The sequence below is a fragment of the Lampris incognitus genome, chromosome 7 (assembly GCF_029633865.1).
Source record: "Lampris incognitus isolate fLamInc1 chromosome 7, fLamInc1.hap2, whole genome shotgun sequence".
Classification (NCBI taxonomy): domain Eukaryota; kingdom Metazoa; phylum Chordata; class Actinopteri; order Lampriformes; family Lampridae; genus Lampris; species Lampris incognitus.
Genome location: NC_079217.1, coordinates 21313831 through 21338565, shown reverse-complemented (window position 1 = coordinate 21338565; position 24735 = coordinate 21313831). Strand labels below are relative to the sequence as shown.

Below are 24735 nucleotides of genomic sequence, written 5' to 3'. Positions count from 1 at the left end.
ACCTGGTTACATTCACCCCTCCTGAAATTCACCAACATCCTGACAGCAGGATAAAAAGAGAAAGAGGAAAGGAAAAGCCCATCACTGACTACTGGCACAAGTGAAAAGAAGGACCTAGTCCTCCAGTCAACTTAGGAGCTACCTCGGTTACGAGGTCCAGAAAATAATGAGGTTGATCAAGTCTCAGAATTCCCTTAGATCAATGTGACGCCTGATACGCCACACCATGCACTTGGCCCAAAACAACCTTGTCTGATAGACACCTAATAACTCACATTAAACTAGTTTGAATGACTCCAACCTCCATCAAAGTTCAAACCCTCACACTCCGTAGAAATGGCATCTGAGCCATAGATTCTATTAACCTGTTCACTGACCTCACCACCCTCCCTGTGCGTGTCCTAACCCGACCATCGCTCTCTACTTGTGTGCGTGAGACAGTGCGAGCTGCAACATCTGTATCGAGTGAGGGTGGTGCCCCTGTGTGCGAATCAGTGTGAGATATAACACCTACATCGAGTGAGTGTGATGCCTCTATTTGTGGTGCATGTGTGTTGTGTGGTGCGTGTATGTTGGGTGGAGACTGAGCAGTGGCCCCCACAGGACTGACTACCAGACTAGACGGAATGAACTCTTCCGCTTCTGCCCACTCAGATCTAGGTGAGTCTCCAAGTGATGAGACTGCTAGCCCCACTGCATCCCCTGAGACCGTCAGGCCATCTGCACTGTCCTCCTCATCGGACCCTGCGCAGTCAAGCAACTGACTGGTTGTACTGGACTCCTCACCCTGATCTAACTCAGGAAGGGGCAAGAAGTTGACCTCCAACAAACGGTTCCTGTGCACCACCCTGGTGTGCCCCTCTGCATCCTGAATCTTGTAGACGTGGATATTGGGGTTGACACCGACAACCATGTACACTCCGTTCTCCCATTTGTCAGCCAACTTTCTCTTCCCTCGCTCACTCTGGTTCGCAACCAAAACACGATCCCCGACAGACAGGACAGTGCCCTTGGCATGTCTGTTGTACTGTCGCGCCTGATGCTGCTGCTCAGCCGTGGAGTGCTTCTGAGCGATCTCCATTGCACTCCTTAGACAGGAAAGCAGAGACTGAGCATAAGAGTCATAATCAACAACATGAGGGTCATGCAAAACCTGCCTGAACATAACATCCACCGGCAGTCTTGGGACACGCCCATACATCAGGAAGAAAGGCGCGTAACCTGTGGTCTCGGGAACAGTGGCATTGTACGCGAGCGTGAGAGAATGGATCTGCTGAGGCCACTGTTGCTTCTGCTGAAGCGGAAGGGAACGGAGCATATTCCCCATCGTGCGATTAAACCGCTCTGTCCCGCCATTACCCATAGGATGGTAGGCCGTCGTGTGGGACTTCGCTACACCCGCCAACCTGAGAAGCTCTGCAATCAGGTTGCTCTCAAAGTTTGTGCCCTGGTCAGAATGTATTCTCTCCGGAAACCCGTAAACACAGAATACATGATCCCAGAGTTTCTTGGCGACCTGCTTCGCTGTCTGATTGGCGCAGGGGAACGCGTGAGCAAGCTTAGTGAAGTGGTCTGTAACCACTAGGACATCGACCGACCGCTGCTTACTGTCCTCAGCGGACCAGAAATCCATACACACAAGCTGCATCGGTACGGAGGTTTTAATGCTCTCCAGGGGCGCGCAAGCAGCTGGCTCTGGGGTCTTCCCAAACACACATCTCCGACAGCATCTGACATATGCTCTGATATCCCTCTCCATGTCAGGCCAATAAAAACGCTGCCTTGCAAGAGAGAGAGTACGGTCCTGGCCCTGATGACCAGCGTGATCGTGGATGCCAGACAGTGCCTTGTCTTTCAGACTCAGAGGTAAAACATACTGAGACCTCCTCTGCTTGGACACTGGGTCCTTTGTCACCCTGTACAAGACACCATCATTGACTTCCAACTTCTCCCACTGTTTCAACAGCCTGAGGACCTTCTGGTCAGCACCATGCCTCTCACGCCTCGATGGCCGCTTCCGAACAGCGACAAAGGGCAACACCTTGGAGATGCAGGGGTCCTGCTCCTGACTCAACCTGAGCTCCTCGGTGGATAACATTGGCAGTGTATCCTGACCACCCGACAGATGCTGAACGTGCTGGACCAAACTGAGTGCTGTGAATACTGATGCATCAGGCCAGTCACATTTGGCTTGACAAAAAGCCCTGACCTCAGCTGCATCACAAGCAAACCCAGATTGCGCACTACTCAGTGTTTGGGACTGGCAACTGAGTCTGAAAACATCCTGCACAGAGTCCCCCTCAACCCCGTCGGCTTCCTGAACAAGGGCCGGGTAGGGCTCCCTAAGTAGCCTCTGACTGACGGGCTTGGAAAAAGGGTCGCGACTCAATGCATCCGCTACCACGTTTTTCTTCCCTGGCAGGTGTTTGAGATCGAAGGTGTAAGATGCCAACTTAGACACCCAGCGGATCTCACACGCGTCAAGCTTCGGCTTCGTTAGGAGATAAGTCAGCGGATTATTATCTGTCCAAACGGTGAAGCTTTGACCCTTCAGCCAGTGGCTGAACTTTTCACAAACACTCCACTTCAGCGCCATGAACTCCAGTCTATGAGCTGGATACTTCCGCTGTGAGGCACTGAGGGACTTGCTTGCAAAACCAACAGGTCTGGCCTTGGACTCTCCTCGGGGCACTTGAGACAGCACCGCGCCGAGTCCGTCCAAAGACGCATCGACCGACAAAATGAAAGGCACCTCAAAGTCTGGATGGGCAAGCACCACACACTCCAGTAACATCGTCTTCAACAGATCAAATGCTTCCCCACATTCCACCGCCCAGTCTGCGGAGGTAAGCTTACGGAAGCTGCCATGGGGCTTCTTATCCTTAGCCGACCTCCCCCTCCTCTTTTGTCCAGCTGTAAGGGCGGACAGGGGCTTAGCCACGGAGGAGCAGTTCGGGAGGAAATGCTGGTAGTAAAATACCATACCAAGGAAAGATTTGATCCTACGAACAGAAGGCGTGCACCCATCACCTTCCATGAGATCCTGCACTGTCATGTTGGAGATGACCTCTACTTTGGAGGGATCGACAGACACACCTCCGCCATCAACCACGTGGCCCAAAAACCGCACCCGCTTCTGCAGCAGATGACACTTCTTCGGAGCCAGTTTCAAGTTGTTCTCCCTCAACCTCTGAAACACAGTGCGGAGCCTCGACAGAGCCTCAACCTCTGACGGCGCGAAGACAAGAAGATCATCAAGATAGCACAAAAGCTTCGTGAAGTTCAGATCCCCAAAGATCCCAATCATCATTCTCATGAAGGCTGCAGGGCTATTACAAAGGCCCTGTGGCATGCGATTGTATTCATGCAACCCAAGGGGAGTCATGAAAGCAGTGTACTTCTTGTCATCTTCATGCATTGGGATGTTGAAGAAGCCAGAGGTGAGGTCCATCGTACTAAAGAGGCAGTTACCACCCAGCGCGGCAAGACAGTCCGACTGGTGTGGCAAGGGATGAGCGTCTTTCAAGGTCCGAGCATTCAGCCATCTGAAATCAGTGCAGATCCGAAGCCCGCCATCCTTCTTCCATACCATAACCAGCAGTGAAGCGTATGCGCTCGAGGACTTCCGGATAATCCCTTTCTCCTCCATATCAGTGAGAACTTGTCTCAACTTCTGATAGTGGGCTGGGGGAACCCTCCTGTAGGGCAAGCGAAAGGGGCGCTCATCCACCAGATGGATGCGATGTGTGTATCCTGTGACCTCGCCACAGTCCAGAGAGTCCCTGGAGAAGATATCATGGTACTCGGTGAGCAGCTGAGTGAGCTGGGACTTGCATGCCTCACTAACCTGACAGGAGCTGAGGTCAATGTCACTGAGTCCGAGCTCTGACAAACTCCTAGCCGGCTGGACAGGGGGACAGGCACTATCTGTGGCGTTGGACTCATGCCTCCCTGCAACTGATTGCAGTCCCTGGAAAACATTAAAGTCCTCAATTGCCAAGCATGGAAACACATCAGCCAACTTGCAGTTCCTTTTCAGTGTGATGGCTTTGTCAGATGGATTGACAACAGTCATGGGTACCCACCTATCACCCCAGAGCGGTGTGACAAGTCGACCTACGAGGACACTGCGTGGCATGGCCTTGGAGTCTGTCGGCTCCACAACAACAGTGCTTCCAGCTGACATAGGCACCTTAGCAGGAAGTCTGCCCCAGACTAAGTGCTCGTGCCTCGGTAAGAGTGTCACGGCCTGGGTGAGCTTAACAGTACCTATCTTCTCAGGAACTGCACCACCCCTCCAGCGCTCTACATTCGTGAACATGGACAAGAACTGTTCAACGTCAGGACTAGACGGATGTTCCTGTCTGGACGCGATGTCCCAGTACTCAGTACCACTCTTGAGTACATGGGCCACATGTTTAATGACGTTTGTGCCGACTATCAGATCATCATGCTGACCGGGCACGACCAGAGTGGGTATGACAAAGGAAACACCATAAAGCTGCATGTTGAGGTCATAAAAACCATCAGGCCTAGTCTCCAGACCACCGCAGCCAATCAAGACAATGTTCTCTTCAGGCTGCTGCTTCTCAGGTAAAACACCCCCAGAGCGGAGCTTCTCTACTGCATTTTCACTGATACTGCATGACATAGAGCCAGTATCCAACATGCCATTAAGCTGCACACTCTGGTTGATAAGAACAGGAGCATAGAACAAGTCACTGAAAGCCTGAATCCTCTGTGTCGCCTGAATGACCATACGCGAACCCTGAGGTGCTTTGGCACACTTGTCTTCATACAAGTGAGCCAGGTCGGAGACATCAGTGAGGGATACATCTACATTACCCACACCATCCCTCTCTAGGTGTGGGTTTAGTAGTTTAACGGACGAGACTGACGACCAGCTCTTCCACCAGGCTGAGAACGGAGCTGGTTGGGCGGCTGAGGGTGAGGACAGTCCCTCTTCCAATGACCAGGAGACAAACAGTTTATACATCGGTTCTCCCGGCTGCAGTGGGAAAATGTGGAGTGATCCGGAGACTTACAAACCCTGCACAACCGCTGCGGTGCGTCTGGCACCCGCCCTGCGGCGCTAGCTGGCGGTTGAGTCCGCGTCGGTGTCTGGACCGCAGCGCTAACTGGAACCTGAGTCTGCATTGTGACCAAACGGTCTAGCAAGCTCACCAAACTCCTCATATAGTCATCACCGCCAAAGACAGGTGCGGGAGACGGTGTAGGACACCTTGCACAAAATGGTGTAGATGACGCATGAGCCGGGACGGGAGATGGCACCACCGGCACGGTCGTGTTCAAGTCGGGAGCCACGTCGACTACAGGGACATGAACCTGTGAATGGAACCTACGCTCTACCGCGCCTGCTTCACGTTGTCCACCTGCAGCAACACGGTACTTCCTCTCCAGCATGTGCTCATCAAGCCTCTCTTGGATCTCGCTAGCAGACCATTTCCCTGCGGACTTGAACTTAAAAACATTGGCAAGAGACTGATCTGGACAGTGTTTGATAAACATCATGCTTACCTCGTGGCTTGGCTCTTCAATACTACGGCCTTGCCGCTTCAAGCATTCGTCAGCCACCTCCACTGTCTTATTAAGCCTAATCCAATACTCCATAGCGTCCTCACCTGGCTTGGGCAGCGTACTGTAAAAGTCCGCCAGGGGCATGCTCGAGTATGTGAAGTCACTAAAGTGTTGCTTCAGTACATCAAAAATAATGTGGGGGTTCGCTATGTGGTCGACAGATGTGTTGCGCAGCTTTATCCTCACCACGTCCCTTGCTTTCCCCATAAGCTTAGCTAGAATCTCATGTGACTGCTCACTAACTGGAATGGCTCGCTTCCTCAAATACAAAGTCATAAGGCTCTCCCACTCATGAACTGTAAACTTATCAGAGCTGTCGCCCCTGAAAATAGGAGGCTCCCTAGCGTCTGTCTGCATTACTACTCTAACACTAGGCACTGTCTCCGAACACTGTTCAGCAGACCTAGCACTGTCTGTGTGTGTGTTTCTAAGCATTTGTGTTTCCTGCAGCTTAGCAGTGATTGACTCTCCTATCTTCTCTGCTAACCGAGTAATGAGCATGGCTAACTCACCCACTGGCTGCTCGCTGTTACCCAGCACAGCCCCTTCGCTGATACCTGGCCTGGCCCGTTCTACGTAGCGTGTGGAGGTGAACTGAGGAGTGCCAAATGTGGTCGGGTCTCTAGGTCCTGGTGCTCTGGTGTCTGGTTCCCCGCCCTCTAAGAGCTGCCCGAAACTCCTACCTACACCTAGCCGTAAACCCCCACCCACATCTAACTGGTACCCCCTCTCCATAGCACACTGGCGATCCAAAAGATCCTGATCAGCAATGTTACCCCCACCTACGTACGAACCCCCCTCTGCCATGTTCCTACCTCTAACACTCAGATAAAATAAAAAATAAAATAAAAAAGTGAAAAGCTCAATTCATTTAAATAATTGAATCTAGAAATCACTAAGAGATTGAAACAATCACACACAATCAACAAATTCACCAATAGATTAATCACATATGCACATATCCAGTAGTTTAGATCAATAGATTATTCACACGAGTCCTTCAATCACATCAACATTAAACTTTTTTTCCTTTTTTTTTTTCGTGTGTTTTTCTTCCTTCAGTACATACAAATGTCCTGTTCACAAGCCCAGTCCATGTTAACCACAGCTATGACTGTCCAGTGTCCACACAGCTCAACTCCAGTCCACTGTAACATGAGTGTACAGTCTATAGAAATACCTGAGGACGTCTGGGGCTTGATGACGACAGCAGCCTCCCGCGGCGAGCAACTGATGTCACTCTCAGGATCCAGGAGGGTCACGGCACCAATGTAACGGGGGCAGTCCTATGCTGTTCTGTGCTGGTCAGCCTGCTGCATGCCCGTCACTCTCATCAGTAGCTCTGCGTTGTGTTCTAGTTGTGTGGGGCCCCAGGTGTTGTGGGGGGCCCTCAGTCTCTCATCATCATCATCATGATCAAGGAAGGAGCGGGGACACACAGGACTCTATTTGGCCCACCTTGCCATTTATTTTGGTTTCAAACCCTTCGACAACCGTCCAGTCCTCCAGCGGGAGCGGTGTTTCTTACGGACGTGGGGGTCGAAGTTCAACCACTGCCCGGACTCCACTCGTGTGCGTTAGAAGTAGAAACCGTCCACGGGACTCCGATGTAAGAAAGGATAAACAAGTATTTTATCCCACAGCTTGCAGTATCTTCTTACAGGGATACTCAAGGTTACGTTCTCCTCAACCAGCAAAACTATCCCACGGTAAGAAACACGTGTGGCTCGGCTCGATTGCTGCTTGAGACTCCTCCCACAAAAAAAAAATAGGCCTCTCCCGCGTTCCGTCTTCCGTGTACCCATAAGACCTCTCTCTTAAAGCGACAGTACACGTATATGACGGTCGTTGTAAAACACATAAAAGTAAATAATGACATAAAATAAAATGTAGTAAACACAAATAACAGCACACAGACAGGATTTGGTGATATTTCATACTCAAACAAAATAAAATAAAAACATTAATTTTAACCTGGTTACAGACGCAACCCAACCAGAGCGAGGCGGGCGCCGACTCCACTGGGGACGTCTTGCAACTGCAACGATGGCGTTCTCGGCCCCGCCCTCAACAGTCCTGTGGTAACTGTGGGTCTCGGTCTCATGTTTCAAGGGCTCAGAACTGCCCTGCCCGTGGCCAGACATGCCGTAGCTGCGGTAAGCACAATCACTTTGCCAACGTCTGTCGATCTTCCCCGGCTGGGTCAGAGGGCCACACCCCCCAGTCTTCAACCGCCGTCATTCACAAGGTGAGCTCTGGGCCAGTGTCATTCAAATCATGCACAGTCAACATTAATGATGTGTGCATCCCCCTGCTGTTGGACACCGGTGCAAGTGTGTCTCTCCTGAATGTTGATACCTACAGTCAATTTTTCGGTTCACTGCCACTGTCCGCACCCTCAGCTGTCCTCTGTGGGTATGGTGACTCCAAAATCGATCTGGTTGGCTCTCTCCAACTGACTGTCCGCTATGGAACCAAGCTGGTGCCCAATGCAGTTTTTCATGTGGCACGCCGTGGGGCCAACCTGATGGGCCTGGACCTGTTCTCCGCTCTGGGGTTCTCCCTCTTAGACACAAGGGGGGCAGCAATCCTGACTGTCGCCACACCTTGGCAGCAGAAGTGGCCATCGCTGTTTATGGGGCTGGGCTGCCTCTCCGCCTTCACCCATCAACCTCTCCTCAACCCTGCTGTGAAATTTGTCATCCAACCACTGCGCCGCATCCCGTTGGCTCTCCGTGATGGGGTCTCCGCCGAGCTGCAACAACTGCTGGAAGCTGGCATCATTGAACCGGTGGACGCGTCACCTTGGGTCTCAAACCTCGTGGTGGCTAAGAAGAAGTCGGGGGGCCTGCGTGTCTGCGTCGATCTACGTGCAGTAAATAAGGCAGTGGTCCCTGATAAGTATCCACTGCCCACCTCAGAAGAACTCACTGCTCAGTTCTATGGCTCTGAGGTGTTCTCCAAGCTCGACCTCAGACAGGGGTACTTACAGGTGCCCCTCCACCCCAGCAGCCGAAACCTCACAGCCTTTGTGACACATGCAGGAGTGTTTCGCTACACCAGGATGCCTTTCGGTCTCAGCTCCGCCCCTAGCTGCTTCCAGAAAATCATGGTCTCCGTGCTGGCTGGCATACTGGGCGTGGCCATTTATCTGGACGATATAGTGGTACACGGGCCCACCAGTGAAATCCACGACAAGCGCCTTAACATGGTCTTCGCAGCCCTGTCCAAGCACAAGCTAACTCTCAATGCTGAGAAATGTGTCCTCTCTGTGCCAGCCATCGACTTCGTGGGGTTCCGGCTGTCAGCGAGCGGTGTAACTCCACTACAATCCAACGTGGACGCCATTCAGGCCATCCCTGAGCCCAGCTCGGCCGCCCAGGTCGCCTCCTTCCTGGGTATGACAAGTTACTACCTGAGGTTTCTTCCCCAGTACTCTGCGACCACAGCCCCCCTGCGCCAGCTGCTGCGTAAGGACGAGCCATGGGTGTGGTCAAAGGCATGCAGTGACGCTGTGCGTGATCTCAAGACTCAACTGACTTCACCACCAGTGTTGGCTCACTTCGACATCTCCAGCTCCACCTTTGTGACCTGTGACGCATCAGCCACAGCGATAGGGGCCGTGCTGTCTCAAACCCAGAACGGTGTGGAGAAGCCCATTGCCTTCGCCTCCCGTGCCCTCAACCTGACCGAGCAGCGGTACTCCGTGGGTGAGCGTGAGGCGTTAGTCTGTATCTGGGCTTGTGAAAGGTGGCACCTCTACCTCTATGGCCGCTCCTTCACCCTCAGGACAGATCACCAGGCCCTGACAGCGCTGCTGTCCACATCTGGGACAGGCCACAAACCCCTGAGGCTGCACCGCTGGTCTGACCGCCTCCGCCAGTACAACTTCAGCCTGCAGTTCACCCCAGGCAGAGACAATGTTGTCGCCGACCTGCTCTCTCGCTCTGTCTCCACCCCAGCTCCACAGACGGACACTGACTGTGTGGAAAAGGACATTGTCCAAATGCTACACACACCCCTCCAGGCCACTGTCTCTCTGCAGGAGCTGAGGGCAGCCTCCGATCAGGACCCTGTCCTCTCCCAGCTCTGCACCTACATCCAGAACGGCTGGCCTCACAAGGTCCCAGAGGAGCTGGCTGCGTTCGCCCGAGTCAGACAGGAGCTCTCCTGCTGGAACGACACCTGCGTGGCACGTGGGTTTTGCACAGTGGTCCCAGCTGCTCTAACCAGAGTAGAAAAAGAAGTGGGAGGCCGCGTTGCACAACTGAGCAAGAAGATAAGTACATTAGAGTCTCTAGTTTGAGAAACAGACGCCTCACAGGTCCCCAACTGGCATCTTCATTAAATAGTACCTGTTAGAGCCTGTTTGTGCTGTCCTCTGAAGGGAGTAGTACACACCGGTGTAGGAAATCTTCAATTTCTTAGCAATTTCTCGCATGGAATAGCCTTCATTTCTAAGAACAAGAATAGACTGTCGAGTTTCAGATGAAAGTTCTCTTTTTCTGGCCATTTTGAGCGTTTAATTGACCCCACAAATGTGATGCTCCAGAAACTCAATCTGCTCAAAGAAGTGCCCATCCAACCAATCCAACTTGTGGGAGCTGCTTCTGGAAGCGTGGGGTGCAATTTCTCCAGATTACCTCAACAAATTAACAGCTAGAATGCCAAAGGTCTGCAATGCTGTAATTGCTGCAAATGGAGGATTCTTTGACGAAAGCAAAGTTTGATGTAAAAAAAATCTTATTTCAAATACAAATCATTATTTCTAACCTTGTCAATGTCTTGACTCTATTTTCTATTCATTTCACAACATATGGTGGTGAATAAGTGTGACTTTTCATGGAAAACACGAAATTGTTTGGGTGATCCCAAACTTTTGAACGGTAGTGTATGTATTTATGTATTTGTTTGTTTGTTTCTCCTTTTTCTTATTTGTTATGTTATTTGCTTTTTTTATCAAACCTGTATGTATTGCCATCATTCAAATAGAAAAATCCGTTTGAAGCTAAGGGTCAAGGTCAATCTTGAATAGTCTTTTTTTCATGTTTCTTCTTTCTCAGACATATTCAGGTTTAGAAGTGACAAGCTCCCTCTTTCTCTCTCTCTATTTCTCACACAAACACACACACACACACACACACACACACACACACACACACACACACACACACACACACACACACACACACACACACACACACACACACACACACACAGGACTGGATTTATTGCACAGGCCTGTACCAGTGAAAATCCAACAAAAGAAAATATGTATTTTCCACTTGTATTTGGCTTCAGAGATGATACCTGCCACCCATTGATGTCATTGTCGAACACGCAGCTGAAACTATGTAGATATTTTTAATGAGTCATAGTGTCTGAGATACTATTTGGAAAATACAGATACTTTGTAAGGATGATGTACTTTAAGAATTAATAACTTTTCTGAGGAATTTATATAGAAATCTGTATTCAAATAATGAGCAAATTAGTCATCAGATCACATTGAGCAAGTGATTCATGAAAATATCCAATCCTTTAAATTTAGATTTTTTTTTTTAGATACTATATTAATCCCCGTGGGGAAATTCTTCTCTGCATTTAACCCATCCTAGCTGTGTAGCTAGGAGCAGTGGGCAGCTGCCATGCAGCACCTGGGGACCAACTCCAGTTTGTCTTGCCATGCCTCGGTCAGGGGCACAGACAGGAGTATTAACCCTAACATGCATGTCTTTTTTGATGGTGGGGTAGACCGGAGCACCCGGACCAAAGCCACCACAGACACGGGGGGAACATGCAAACTCCACACAGAGGATGACCTCGGATGACCCCCAAGGTTGGACAACCCCGGGGCTCGAACCCAGGACCGTCTTGTTGTGAGGTGACAGCGCTAACCACTGGGCCACCGTTCCGCCTAATGCCTCTTTGCTACCCCACTACCGCCCCATGAACATAATTCTGGACATGCCACTGTGGATACTCCGTGATGGGCCTGTCCCAGTCCCTGCTTGTGTGTTATTCTCTGGCTGTGTAGTATTGTACATACAACATACTTGTAGTATAAAAATTTTAGTATGCATAATGTCAGTATGCAAATTTAGTATCTCAAAGACATGTCTTTGCACACTACATTCACAAGAATATGAAGTATGGAGCTTATGGTCACTGAATAATTAAACCATCCCATAATTCTTTGTGTCTGTCTTTCCCATGGAAGCAACCGGATGGGGGGAAATTTTCCATAGCAACATGGCAGATAGCAAAGCATGAGATGCGGCAGCCAGCATCTCAAATTCAAATGTATTTTCTGCCAGCATCATGATAAAATGGGTTCTTAGCATAGCATATGACACCCTCTTTGTCCATCCTATATGCATTATGAATCATGAATGTCTTCTTTGGGTGTTATGAAGGGTCTTTTCTGCTTGGATGTGAGTCCTCCAAGTGTTATACATGCAGCATGCTACATGCTAATACTACGCCTGACCAAGCCGGAGGTAAAGGTAACACGGGGATTCGAACAGGTGATCCCCGTGTTGGTAGACAACAGAATGGACCACTACGCTACCCGGACGCTCTAATATGATGTGCTTTTGACCATGCAAGCACAGTGCGGGGCATTAGTTTAGTAAAGAAGATGGCAGTGCCAACAACTTTTGTCCATATTGAATCTCCTCATCGTCTTCCTAATGTCATCAAATAGAGACACGTACATGGGGATATAATTCACAAAATGGAAGAGGACAAATATGCATCACACCTAATAATCCGGCTTTCTCACTCACTCTCACACACACACACACACACACACACACACACACACACACACACACACACACACACACACACACACACACACAGTTAATTGAACAGCAAAGCAACTCTGACGCCATACACATCAGAGCCACTGACAACCTCACCCTTTCTCTCTTTGAGTCTTATTACCTCTTGTCTCTCTCGCTCACTCTCTCTCCATTGTCCCTGCCCAGATACCGAAACCTGGGATAAGGAGCTGACTCATAGGCTGAAAGGCCCCATAATGAATGAAATGCAGATAACTGCCAGGGATGGAACAAGGTGCGGAAGAGAGGAGAGGAGAGGAGGGGGGAGGAGAGGAGAGGAGAGGAGAGGAGAGGAGAGGAGAGGAGAGGAGAGGAGAGGAGAGGAGAGGCTTAGAAAGGAGGGATGATGACGCTTTTAGAAAGGATGAGGAATGGGGGTGGGGGTAGAGAGACAAAGGAAAGAGGGAGGTTGCTCGCCACTAAAAAAAACAGATTCTGTGACTCTGACTCTGAATGTTTTACTGAAAATTGGTAGAGTTGTTTTTCAATCCATTCAGAAGCACAGACTGTATGTAAGGATATACATATTTGAGGCTGATTTTCTGTGAAGCGGTAAAGAGACAATCCAAGGTATCATTCACCTGTTAATCTTATTATTTCTGACAGCTCAGGTAATATCTTCACCATGACACATGCATATTTGGCTTGGTTGATACCAACAGGGTAATATCCCCCTTTCCCCTGAAAACCAGGATTAATCTCTATGATGTGAACCCAAACTCTGCTATGTCATTCAGTTAACATACATACTACATAGGGAGGCTGACTTTCAGCACTGAATGTATGAGTATGTTTTTTTTCTATTATTATCATTCCATCATTCTAATAATATCCCAATGTTATTCTAATACTATTGCAATGCATAATATACACTTTTCATAAAAAGCTCCACGTCGGAGAACATAGTACCTGCACCCCCCCTCCAAAAAAAAACAAAAAAACAAAAAAACCCACATTGGCTTCTGTCATATTGATCAAAAACAGTGAAAGATCGCGGGGATCTGGGGAACTGTGGGGAATAGCATGATCCTCCCATGCGCTACGTACCCCTGGCGAAACTCCACACTGTCAGGTGAAAAGAAGCGGCTGGCGACTCCACATGTATCGGAAGAAGCATGTGGTAGTCTGCAACCCTCCCCGAATCGGCGTGGGGTGGAGAAGAGACCAGGACAGCTCGGGAAGAGTGGGGTAATTGGCCAGATACAATTAGGGAGAAAGGGGGTCCAAAAACAAATGAAAAAAAATGTGTGATAGATCTTCATATATCCAAAGGAGTTGAATCAAGTGCAACTGGACTTCGTATATATCCGTGAAGACATTTCGCCTCTCATCCAAGAGGCATCCTCAGTAGCTTGGTCTAGTCAGAAAGGCACCAACTGAGGAAGCCTCTTGGATGAGAGGCGAAACGTCTTCACGGATATATACCAAGTCCAGTTGCACTTGATTCAACTCCTTTGGATAACTATGACCTGGATGAATGAGAACATTCACAGACATCTTCATATATCAGCGAAAAATAACATTTTGGTTTGCCTTATCAGAGTCCTGTCTGTGTTTTGTTTGTATATAAACTTAGCACAAAAAGTAAGGAAATTTGTGTTTGGTAGATTATTTTTTTGTTGTAACAATGCTTCTTGACAATACATCTTATATCAGGCAGCTGATTGTCAGCACCTGGGGTAACAGAAGCTCAAAACAAGAGTCAATAGCAACAGCAAAATAAGCTGTTTGGCATCGGCAGAGAAGATTTGGCAAATTTTTCATGGGCGCAACCCACATACCCAGCTCTGCTGCTCATCCCACAAATGCATGTTCCTTACAAATGTGGCACCACTTAAAAGGGAAATAAACAGGATTTCCAACGGTATACGATTTATTGCCAAGAAGCATTGTTACAACAAAGAAATGATCTACCAAACACAAATTTCCTTACTTTTTGTGCTAAGTATATATATATACACACACACATACATATACATATATATATATGTATATATATGTATATATATATATATAAAATAAAATCCAGTTGGTCAAGTACATTTTCTATGCAATCATCAGCTGATGATTGCTTATAGCCTGAAACAGGCTTGTACTGTCTCATCGAAAATTTACTTGACTAACTGGATTATTTTGCTTCTTATTTGTTGAGCACTATCCCTACCGTTGAGTGTTTATTTTAACAAAGTTTATATATATACATATATATATAGCTTTTTTCATAGATAGATAGATAGATAGATAGATAGATAGATAGATAGATAGATAGATAGATAGATAGATAGATAGATAGATAGATAGATAGATAGATAGATAGATAGATAGATAGATAGATAGATAGATAGATAGATAGATAGATGTAGGAAAAAAACTTTAATACATAACAGTACAAGCTTGTTTCGTGCGTCGCACACAGGCAGCTGATGAGTCGGGGGTGGGGGGGGGTGTCGGACTCTACAAGGATGATGGGCTAGCAATTTGTAGCAAAACACCAAGAGAGGTCGAGCAAGTTAAGAAAACAATATGCAAAATATTCTCAAACAATGGGCTAAAAATCACAATTGAAGCAAACAAAAAACAAACTGACTTTCTGGACATCTCAATGGACCATAGGAACGGCACATACAAGCCGCACATTAAGCCCAACAACATGCTGCAGTATGTCCATAGAGGAAGCAACCACCCACCCTCCATCTTGAACAAAATCCCAAAAAACTTTGATAGAATACTTTCAAAATGATCATCTAGTGAGTCCATCTTCAGTGAAGCCACACCTCCATACCAAGATGCATTACAAAAGAGCGGCTACAATTTTAAGCTAAAGTACAACCCACCATTACACACTGACTGTCAGCAAATCAACAAACGTAGCAGAAAACGAAACATCACCTGCTGGTACAACCCACCCTACAGTGACACCGTGGCCACAAACATCGGAAGCGCTTTTTTTTAACTTTCGGATAAGTGCTTTACCCCGGACCATCAACTGAGGAAGATATTCAATAGGAACACCATCAAAAGTAGTTACAGCTGCATGCCTAACATTCAACAAATAATATTGTCCCACAACACAAGAATCATGAACAAATCAATGACACCTTCATCACAAACAGACTCCCCCAACTGCAGCTGCCATGTGAACGACTCGTGCCCCCTCGAAAGAAAATGCCAGACAAAAGGAGTTACCTACCAAGCTATGGTGACGAGAGATGACAACGACAAAATAGAAACGTACAGTGGTGCTTGAAAGTTTGTGAACCCTTTAGAATGTTCTATACTTCTGCATAAATATAACCTAAAACATCATCAGATTGTCACACAAGTCATAAAAGTAGATAAAGAGAACCCAATTAAACAAAGGAGACAAAATTATTATACTTGGTCATTTATTTATCGAGGAAAATGATCCAATATTACATATCTGTGAGTGGCAAAAATATGTGAACCTCTAGGATTAGCAGTTAATTTGAAGGTGAAATTAGAGTCAGGTGTTTTCAATCAATGGGATGACAATCAGGTGTGACTGGGCGCCCTGTTTTATTTAAAGAACAGGGATCTATCAAAGTCTGATCTTCACAACATATGTTTGTGGAAGTGTATCATGGCAAGAACAAAGGAGATTTCTGAGGACATCAGAAAAAGCGTTGTTGATGCTCATCAGGCTGGAAAAGGTTACAAAACCATCTGTAAAGCCACAGTCAGACAGATTGTGTACAAATGGAGGAAATTCAAGATCATTGTTACCCTCCCCAGGAGTGGTCGACCATCAAAGATCACTCCAAGAGCAAGGCGTGTAATAGTCAGCCAGGTCACAAAGGAACCCAGGGTAACTTCTAAGCAACTACAGGCCTCTCTCACATTGGCTAATGTTTATGAGTCCACCATCAGGAGAGCACTGAACAACAATGCTGTGCATGGCAGGGTTGCAAGGAGAAAGCCACTGCTCTCCAAAAAGAACATTGCTGCCGGTCTGGGAAAGAAACATGGATGTGTTCTTTCCCGTCTAACTTTATTGACAGTTGATGACTGCTTATGGCATGAAACAGGCTTGTACTGTCTCATAAAGAATTTACTTGACTCAATGGATTATTTTGCTTATATATAAATATATATATATATATATATATTTATATATATATATATATGTGTGTGTGTGTGTGTGGATTCTTGCTTTTTCCTGCTTCAGTAATAGCCATTCATCAGAGATAACATGTTCTTATGTCACTGATGGTCAAAAATGGTCAGTGACCGGACTGTGTGAGTTTTGAGCTGAAAACGTGTAACATCCGTTGCCTTGCATCACTTGTGCGCTTACATTTCGGGGAAATGTTAATTGCTTCAAAGAAACTGTATATTTGACCAAAGAAGAACCTTGTTTTCAGATGTAAGTCGGGGGGGGGGGGGTACAGAGCGGTAATTGGTTTCTATTTACCAGTAATCCTGCTTCATACACAACCACAAGCAATTAGCAAGCAACAGCTGGAGCCTTATCCGTCCTAAACTTTACTCTGTGTGTGTGTGTGTGTGTGTGTGTGTGTGTGTGTGTGTGTGTGTGTGTGTGTGTGTGTGTGTGTGTGTGTGTGTGTGTGTGATTCTATAATTATAAACGGGAGTTTAACTGGGCACAGGCAAAAGCTCCAAATCAGATGTGTTGTCCTCATTCTCTGGTCCCTTGGTCTTATTGACTGCCAATCATGAAGTGCTTTGACACGTGTTTGTTATCCCAAGATTAGTGACTAAAAAAAAAGAATATCTTCGAGTTTTATGAGAAATGAATAACTAGTGTTGATGCTAAAGGGATTAGAGGGAGCCCTGGAAGACTCTTTTGAACAATAGAACTTTAACTAGCTTCAAACATATAACTATTGCCACATTGTGGCTGAAAAACCACAAACTGTGATTAAAAGAAACCTCTTACATCGGAGAACAGACCGTAGATGAATGATAAACACATCACTACAACTTAACATCAGAGTCAGAACCGATGGGTATTTGTGAATGAAACAGCTGGCACCCCTCTGACCCAGGCTGCCAAAAATAGAGACCATGGTGTATTATTGGCTGTCGACAGCGTCGACACGCGCGCACGCATACCTCCCGTCGCGAGCCCGTGTCTCCGCAGTCCCTTCGTCACCCCACTCAAGCTCCAGCGGAGTCCATGCGTGAGTCATCGGTGGACTCAGCCGTCTCCCCGCCCCCCCCTCCCAAAAGCAGCAGAACCTTCTTTGTGCCGCAGCAGACCTCATCCGAGACTCAACATATCGTTACCGGTTGTCAATGACAAAGTCTAGAGACCAAAATAAGAACGCCAGAACTGGGTGTGTATAGTTACTGAGGCCAGCGGCATGGATGTCCACAATGTCACCAAAAGGGGGTCTTGATGATACGGTCACAGTCCCACCCTATACATTTTGATAAAGGCTGGGCCGAGACAGGGGAGCCTCTTAGTCACTGATAATCCAAAGTTCATGTCAAAATGAAATGATGAGGTTTACACAGCAAAATTCTGTGAGAGCCCGGTGATGTAATGGTTAATTCATTGTAAACCATCTTCAATTTATACTCAAAGTGGAATGGTTGTTTGGATCCGGATGAATAAAATGAGGCGTGTGTGTGTGTGTGTGTGTGTGTGTGTGTGTGTGTGTGTGTGTGTGCGTGCGTGCGTGCGTGCGTGCGTGCGTGTGTGTGTGGCCTATAGCGAGTATTGCGTATCTCCGAGCCCTCTGACGCACGAGTCAGGCGGCGCTTCATATAGCGCGGGGGAGCTGTCCGCGGTGCTCGCCTCGGTACTACGAAAGAGATGCCAAGCTCACTCGCGACTTCTGGTTAGAGAGTACATAGAAAGGTAAGCCTTTATCATCCACCTAAAACAAACTAAATTTGCTCTTTTTAGCATTCATATAAGACGAGATCTGACTGGGATGTTTTGCAATTACATCTTGACTCTTGCAGAGCTGATTTGCCAACCTGATGCGTCGCACGGGTAGATGTTCCTTGGTGAGGCTGCGTTGTAGGCTGTTTCTCCACTCATCGCTGCGGTTCAGAGTACACTCATGATTTTTATTCCTAACTTTTGGCTCGCCGCGGGTTGCTATTTATTCCTGAAGTCTATTTTTCATCAATCAACGTGAAACAAGACGATTTAATCTTAAACCAGAGAGGGTAAAAAAAAGGGGGGGGCAACATTTTCCAAACGACATGCAGACTGTTGCGTTTTGGAAGATCTGACATACACTAGATGATGGTTTTGTCTCATTTTGTCCAAAAACAAGGCGCTGTTTACTGTGGCGCGTCTGTGCGTCGCACGCAGACATTGTCCATGGGAACAGTTGCGCTCGGCATCAGCCCCGCTGGGTTTCCTTGACAACGGGGCTGTGACTCATTCCGGAGAGCAGCAGTTTAATGAGATTTGCGTAAGAGCTGCATGCCCATGCTATTAGTGCCCCCGGCAAACGGTCCTGATCATCTTCAGAATACGAACGGCAAACGGAAAAAAAAGGATAAGGAAAGGATGAGGATAAAGGGGAGGGGGGGACTGACAGCTTTTATAAAGGTGCTATAAAACTTGCAAATTACGTATTGTTGTTGCGGCGAGTTTCAAACTTTGGTGTTTGAAGATTTACTCGAAATCTCGTGTTCGAAACGACGACCCTTACGTCTCAAACATCGGAGTGAAAGCCAACCCTTGCCAAAGTGGTTGTCGATACATATTAAATCAGGGATTTGAGCATTGGGGGTCCGACATTCAACCTATAGTGGCTTTTTAGCGACCAAGGACCGTTTCCAGTGCGCCCCCCCCATTAGGACGCATAATAACCTGTCTACCTGTTGTCATTACCACTCAATCTGTACACACTCCTTTGCATTTAGTCCAGTTTATTCCATTTAACCCACAAAAAGCACGAAGATGATTTAGACATTTTTGCCGCTGTAATAATCCTTCACTATTTTACAAAACAAAAAAATCCTTCTTTATTTCCTTTCCCCCCACCCCACATGAAGTAAACAGGCTATCTTATCTTATAATATTAATTGCTCGCTTTGTGTCATCTATTTGTCTGAATAATTACTCATGTCTTAATGTTTTGTGATTGAAGCTTTCAGTATCTCCCTATTATCTCGAGACTCCCCTGGCAGCGCCCTTAAAGGCCCCCCTTTTGACCCCCCTCCTCCCCCAATCCCCTATTTTGAACCACAGATTTAATGTGATGAAGACATTTAGGAAATGCCAGGACGTTGATCGCTGTCAGTCTATCAGCTGAATGTCTAAATGTCAGCGTTGACATGTCCCACCTTTGTATCTTCACCAGGCGATACCATGCTGTCATCCTGCAAGAGCTCCACAGCAGAAAATGCTTTCCTCCTCCTCTCTGTTGCTCCCCTCCTCTTATTCTCCCTCCTCAGTCCACCCAGTGTCCACGGGGCGTCACTGAGAGAATACAGACTGAGGGGCAGTGAGCCAGACCCCCCCAGGGGGACCCCCCTCCAGACTCCTAATACAGACATGCTCAAAGCCTTGGAGTACATTGAGAACCTCCATCAAAGAACCGGTGCCAGCCCCCGCCAGCAGACTCCTCCAACTTCAGAGTATGACGCTACAGGTTTCTTGGATGACACAAAGAAGCTGCGCAACATGCTAAGGTTAGCTCCCCCGATCCAGGGTCAGGCAGGGCAAAATGAGAGAGAAGAGAAGGAGCAGCAGGTGGAGGAGGGGGCAGAGGGTGAGGCAGACGAGGACAACAAGACTCAAGAATGGGTGCAGGCAGTGCTCCGCACTCTTCAAGAGACAGATACAGCCTCCAACCCCACACGTACACTCCCCAACACTGCCCAGCTCTCACTGGGTGAGGGCGATAGACTGGTGAGAGATGAAAAGGATGGCGCTTATCGCTGGGATCAGATGCAGCGTGGCACCAGACCTCACAAGAAGTACCCGCCGATGTTCGAAGATGAAGAGGACAGCAGCAGAGTGGACGAGGGGGATGTGGCTGATGAAGACGAGGAGGATGAGGATGATATGTTCAGTGTGAGGAACCCGTTGTATGAGGATGTCGCTAGAGGACTGGCGGACTGGAGTCCGCTAGCAGAACAGGATGAAGATGAGGAGGAGGAAGAGGAGAGAGACAACAAACATGAGACTGACCGAAGTCTGTATTTCGGTGATGACGAAGAGGGAGACGATTATGAGGATGAGCAGGATGACGGGGATGAAGAAGAAAACTACCCTGTCAAACGAGCTACCCGGTTCGATTTGGACCAGCGAGACGAGCCAGATGACATCGCGAACCTGGTAGATTATTATCTCCTAAGAGCAATTAAGGAAACAGAAGAGGAGGAGCATAAGCGAGCGCTGGAGGAGGAGAAAAAGAGAGCCGAGAGGAGAGTGGCTCATTTGAAGGACGGCAACGACATTGACCCACAGGCAATCTATCAACTCATTCAAATCTCTCAGAAGTTCCAGATACCGCCAGAAGACCTGATGGACATGCTGAAGACTGGGGGAAACACACAGCAAGGCAGATCCGCACTAAGGAGCCAGACACAACCCCGTAAGAGTAATGAATTGACCAGGCTAGAGGACAATGTCTCTCATATATCCTCCAGCAACAGACACAACATCCCTGGAGCAAGACTTTACAACAGACCCCTGCCAGATAGGAGATCAGGTAGCATACCAAAGGACATAACTAAGGAAGAGATAATAAACATCCTCGGATTGGCAGATGTGGGAGATCAGGAGTCAAGTTCCCCCAAGAAACAAAAGCAGCGTAAAACTTCCCGTTTACCACTTGATACGCAGTTTGGGAGGCAAGAGGACTACGTTCGCCGGCAAAAAACAATTCCCGACAAATTACAGGACGACTACGATGACGTGGGCGACGAGGATGAATTGGCAGAATATCTAGCGGCTCAGATTCTGGCGCGGTACCCCGACACAGTTTATGACAAGGCAGGGCCAAAGAGAGCCTCCGGGCCCGCATCAGCAGACGAAGGGGAACAGACCGTTTTAGGACAAGCGGTACAGGACTACTTTGACCAAATGGACTCAAATAAAAGCCCACATCAAAAGAGACAGTCCCAGACCGATGACGATGTGGACGAAGAGGCGTTGATGAAGATTATGAGCTACCTTAACCCAGAAACCGAAGAGAGTGATGATAGCGACGCCAAACCTGAGAAGTAGATGGTGGAGCTGTACACACACACACACACACACACACACACACACACACACACACACACACACACACACACACACACACACACACACACACACACACACACACGTCACCCTATACTTGTGGGGACCCCCTCATTGTCTACATTCATTCCCTAGCCCTTAACCCTAACCTTAACCATCATAACTACATGCCTAACCTAAACCCTTACCCTAACCTTAACCTAACCCTAATCCTAACCCTAACCCTAAACCCAAATCCTAACCCTCAAATAGACCATTTTTTCCCTTATGGGGACCCATTAAATGTCCCCACGAGGTAGGTAGTTTCAGGTGGTGCACACACACACACACACACACACAGATGATAAAAGTATTTTGAGAAATAGGAACACCTAATCTACTTCAGTTATTATGTACATAGGAGTAAAGGCTTTATACTCACACTTTTAGAGGAAACAGAGATACAGTAAGAGAGTGTGGTGATGACACATATTCGTAGGCTAGTGATAACTGGATTTCGTGGTTCATTTGATGTTTCTTTGTCGTCAGTTGTTCAACGACACATACAGACAGACCACTAGTACATGTGGCTCACCAGCCTTGCATTTCAGCGCACACCAAACCAGTGTTGGATCCCTCGGATGCATTTGTGTTTATTCCGTTCATTTCTTTCTTAATTGTTGTCCTCTGTAATGTTATTGGGGTAAATAAAGCATTGACTTTATTTTTCCTTATTTTGTAGTGTTTCCTCATTTAATGGTCCCTGAAAGCGGTTATTTACAGTAATCCATGACATTACAGTAAATAACCCAAAGGTCATACACTGGGAAATGGCTTTTAGGCTGTTTCCTCCTCTGAAAAATAAGTGTCAGTCAGTGTCCTAGACAAAATGTTACATATTGTTTACGCTATTATGTACTGCAATCCAGTTTTCATCCATCTTCCTGCACTGAACAATCTGCTCAAGCATTAAAAGCTCTGCATAGGCATATCAAACAATGATGAATATGCAGAATAGCCTCTGAGCAATACTTCATGGCCAAATCAAATGAGAAAAAGTATTTATTCATATAAAAGGGGGAAAAACCAATGTTGTTGCTGAATTAGCCCCATCCATATCTGCAATTCGTTTCCTGAGAATAATAAATATAAGGCACTTATGTATGCAAATGTTCAAACAATCACTGAAATGTTTAAAACACAAATCATATATACATGCAAATCTGATTTTCCCTTAATTGTATCATTGAAAAGTGTATATATGCATTCATGAGCCATTGGACAGCAACACTGAGCATAAAGCAGACTAGTCTTAAAGGACACCACATCTTGAGATGATGTGAAACTCGTTTCGGGAAGCATCTCCTCTGAATAGCCACGTCTTCAAGCTCCTCTCAGTAGGCAGGTTTGCTCATGTACTCCTCCATGGTCTGTGAATAAAGGAGAAATAAGGGAATGTAGTCTTATACATGAAGGACAGAAAAGCTTGAATCCACCTGTGGGGGCCTGTGCTGCTGTACTGTACCTCTTGGAGTGTATCTGCTTCTTCCAACAACACACCTACAGTGACTTTGGAGGTTTCCTGAACCTCTCCTCCCATCAGGAATTCATCCAAGATGAAATAAGCCTTCTCGAAGTTAAATATGATATCCAGTTCACAAACCTGAAAGGACAATATTCCATTATGCAATTTTGACAAAGCCTTTTGCACTTTGCTGAATTGCATGGATCAAACAGGAAGCAGTCTTTTGTGAAACAAGGTTGTTTCCATGACGTTCCTCTCATCTACTGATAAAGCAATGCATCATGTAACTTTTACAAATTCATGAATCCTGCCATCACCAATACAAAAACATCTGTGTAATCATTCGTAGCTCTGCTTACATTGCCAAAGTACTTGTCCAGCAGCTCCACATATCTGTGCAGCACTTCGAGCATCAGCAGCTCATTATCCTGCTCCTCCAGACCCGTGCAAAAATACAGACTGGCATACCTGCCATTAAACAGATTAAAGAGCAAAGTTCACACCGACAATTCTCTGAAGTGTGATCCAGAACCCTGCAGGAAAATGATCAGGATAATAATAATATAAAACAAGATTACTTTATTATTTTGTGACAGAATATAATTATACCTTGCATCACACCTGAAACGAGGTTGTGCAATGAATTCATTCAATGAATGATCGAAAAGGCCCATTAAATTCAATATGATCCCTTCTTGGGAGAAATTAGCTAAATCATTCCAGAAACACTGTACAACATGTCTTGTTGTGCCAGATTGTGTTTGTGAGAATTAACCTGTTCTATTGTGAAGGTTTCCCTGTGATGTTGATAGGCATGTTCACAACACATGCATTTGCAATGGAGGAATATGGATTAGCTTAAGTCTGCGTAGGCCAGTCATCCTGTGCAGCTCAGTGCGTGTGTGTGTGTGTGTGTGTGTGTGTGTGTGTGAGAGAGAGAAAGAGAGAGAGAGAGAGAGAGAGAGAGAGAGAGAGAGAGAGAGAGAGAGAGAGAGAGAGAGAGAGAGAGAGAGAGAGAGAGAGAGAGAGAGAGAGAGAGAGAGAGAGAGAGAGCTGTGCTGTCTGTTTAACCAGACCCTCGCCAATTACGTCCTTGTTATCCCTTTGTTGAGAATGAGTGTGCTTGTGTCCAGTGTGTGTGTGTGTGTGTGTGTGTGTGTGCTTTCCAGCCACAGCAAAGGGGTTGGGCAAGTTAACCATTAAGCATTACAAGAGTCGAGGGCTGTTTCTATGCACTGATTAGCAGCAATGCAAACACAGGGTGGTGGGTCTGTAGCTGTTGGGAGAAAATAGAGGGTTTCTGTGATGAAAAATAAGGGGAAAAAACTCCTAAATCATGATGATAAAAAGACTAAGAGACATAAATGAAAGAGAGAAACGGGTTGAAGAGGCCCAGAAACCCAGGCTGTCCTCCTTTTTAGCTTTTCCCTATCCCTCTTTTTCTCCCTTCTCATCTTTCCCTCCTATTCCAGCCCTTTTAGCATAAACCACCTCTTATAGACGATCTTGAGGTCCCTCCAGTGGAGGAAGTTGCAGGAGCGCGGTGGACGGGCCAGTACCATCATGGTCATGTCACGGATCACCTT

General features: G+C 47.0%; 2 protein-coding genes across 2 annotated transcripts in view; one reads left to right on the top strand and one right to left on the bottom strand.

Moving 5' to 3' along the window:
* The first annotated feature begins 19761 nt into the window (after nt 1–19761).
* scg2a (secretogranin II a) lies at nt 19762–21627 on the top strand. The gene has a single exon (XM_056282811.1). The coding sequence runs from the start codon at nt 19762–19764 to the stop codon at nt 21625–21627; it is 1866 nt and encodes a 621-aa protein (XP_056138786.1).
* A 611-nt stretch (nt 21628–22238) lies between these two features.
* ap1s3a (adaptor related protein complex 1 subunit sigma 3a) overlaps nt 22239–24735 on the bottom strand; it is a 4146-nt gene continuing 1649 nt past the window's right edge. Inside the window, exons 2-5 of the mRNA XM_056283584.1 lie at nt 24641–24735; nt 23509–23617; nt 23150–23287; nt 22239–23054 (exon numbers count right to left, since the gene is read on the bottom strand). The exon at nt 24641–24735 is cut by the window's right edge and continues 84 nt beyond it. Coding sequence (XP_056139559.1) covers nt 23019–23054; nt 23150–23287; nt 23509–23617; nt 24641–24735 — 378 coding nt within the window. The 3' untranslated portion in view covers nt 22239–23018. The remainder of the gene's footprint in view (nt 23055–23149; nt 23288–23508; nt 23618–24640) is intronic.

What these genes read in the sequence shown, in the direction of transcription:
- scg2a (XM_056282811.1), top strand. Translation starts at nt 19,762, where the DNA reads ATGCTGTCATCCTGCAAGAGCTCCACAGCAGAAAATGCTTTCCTCCTC.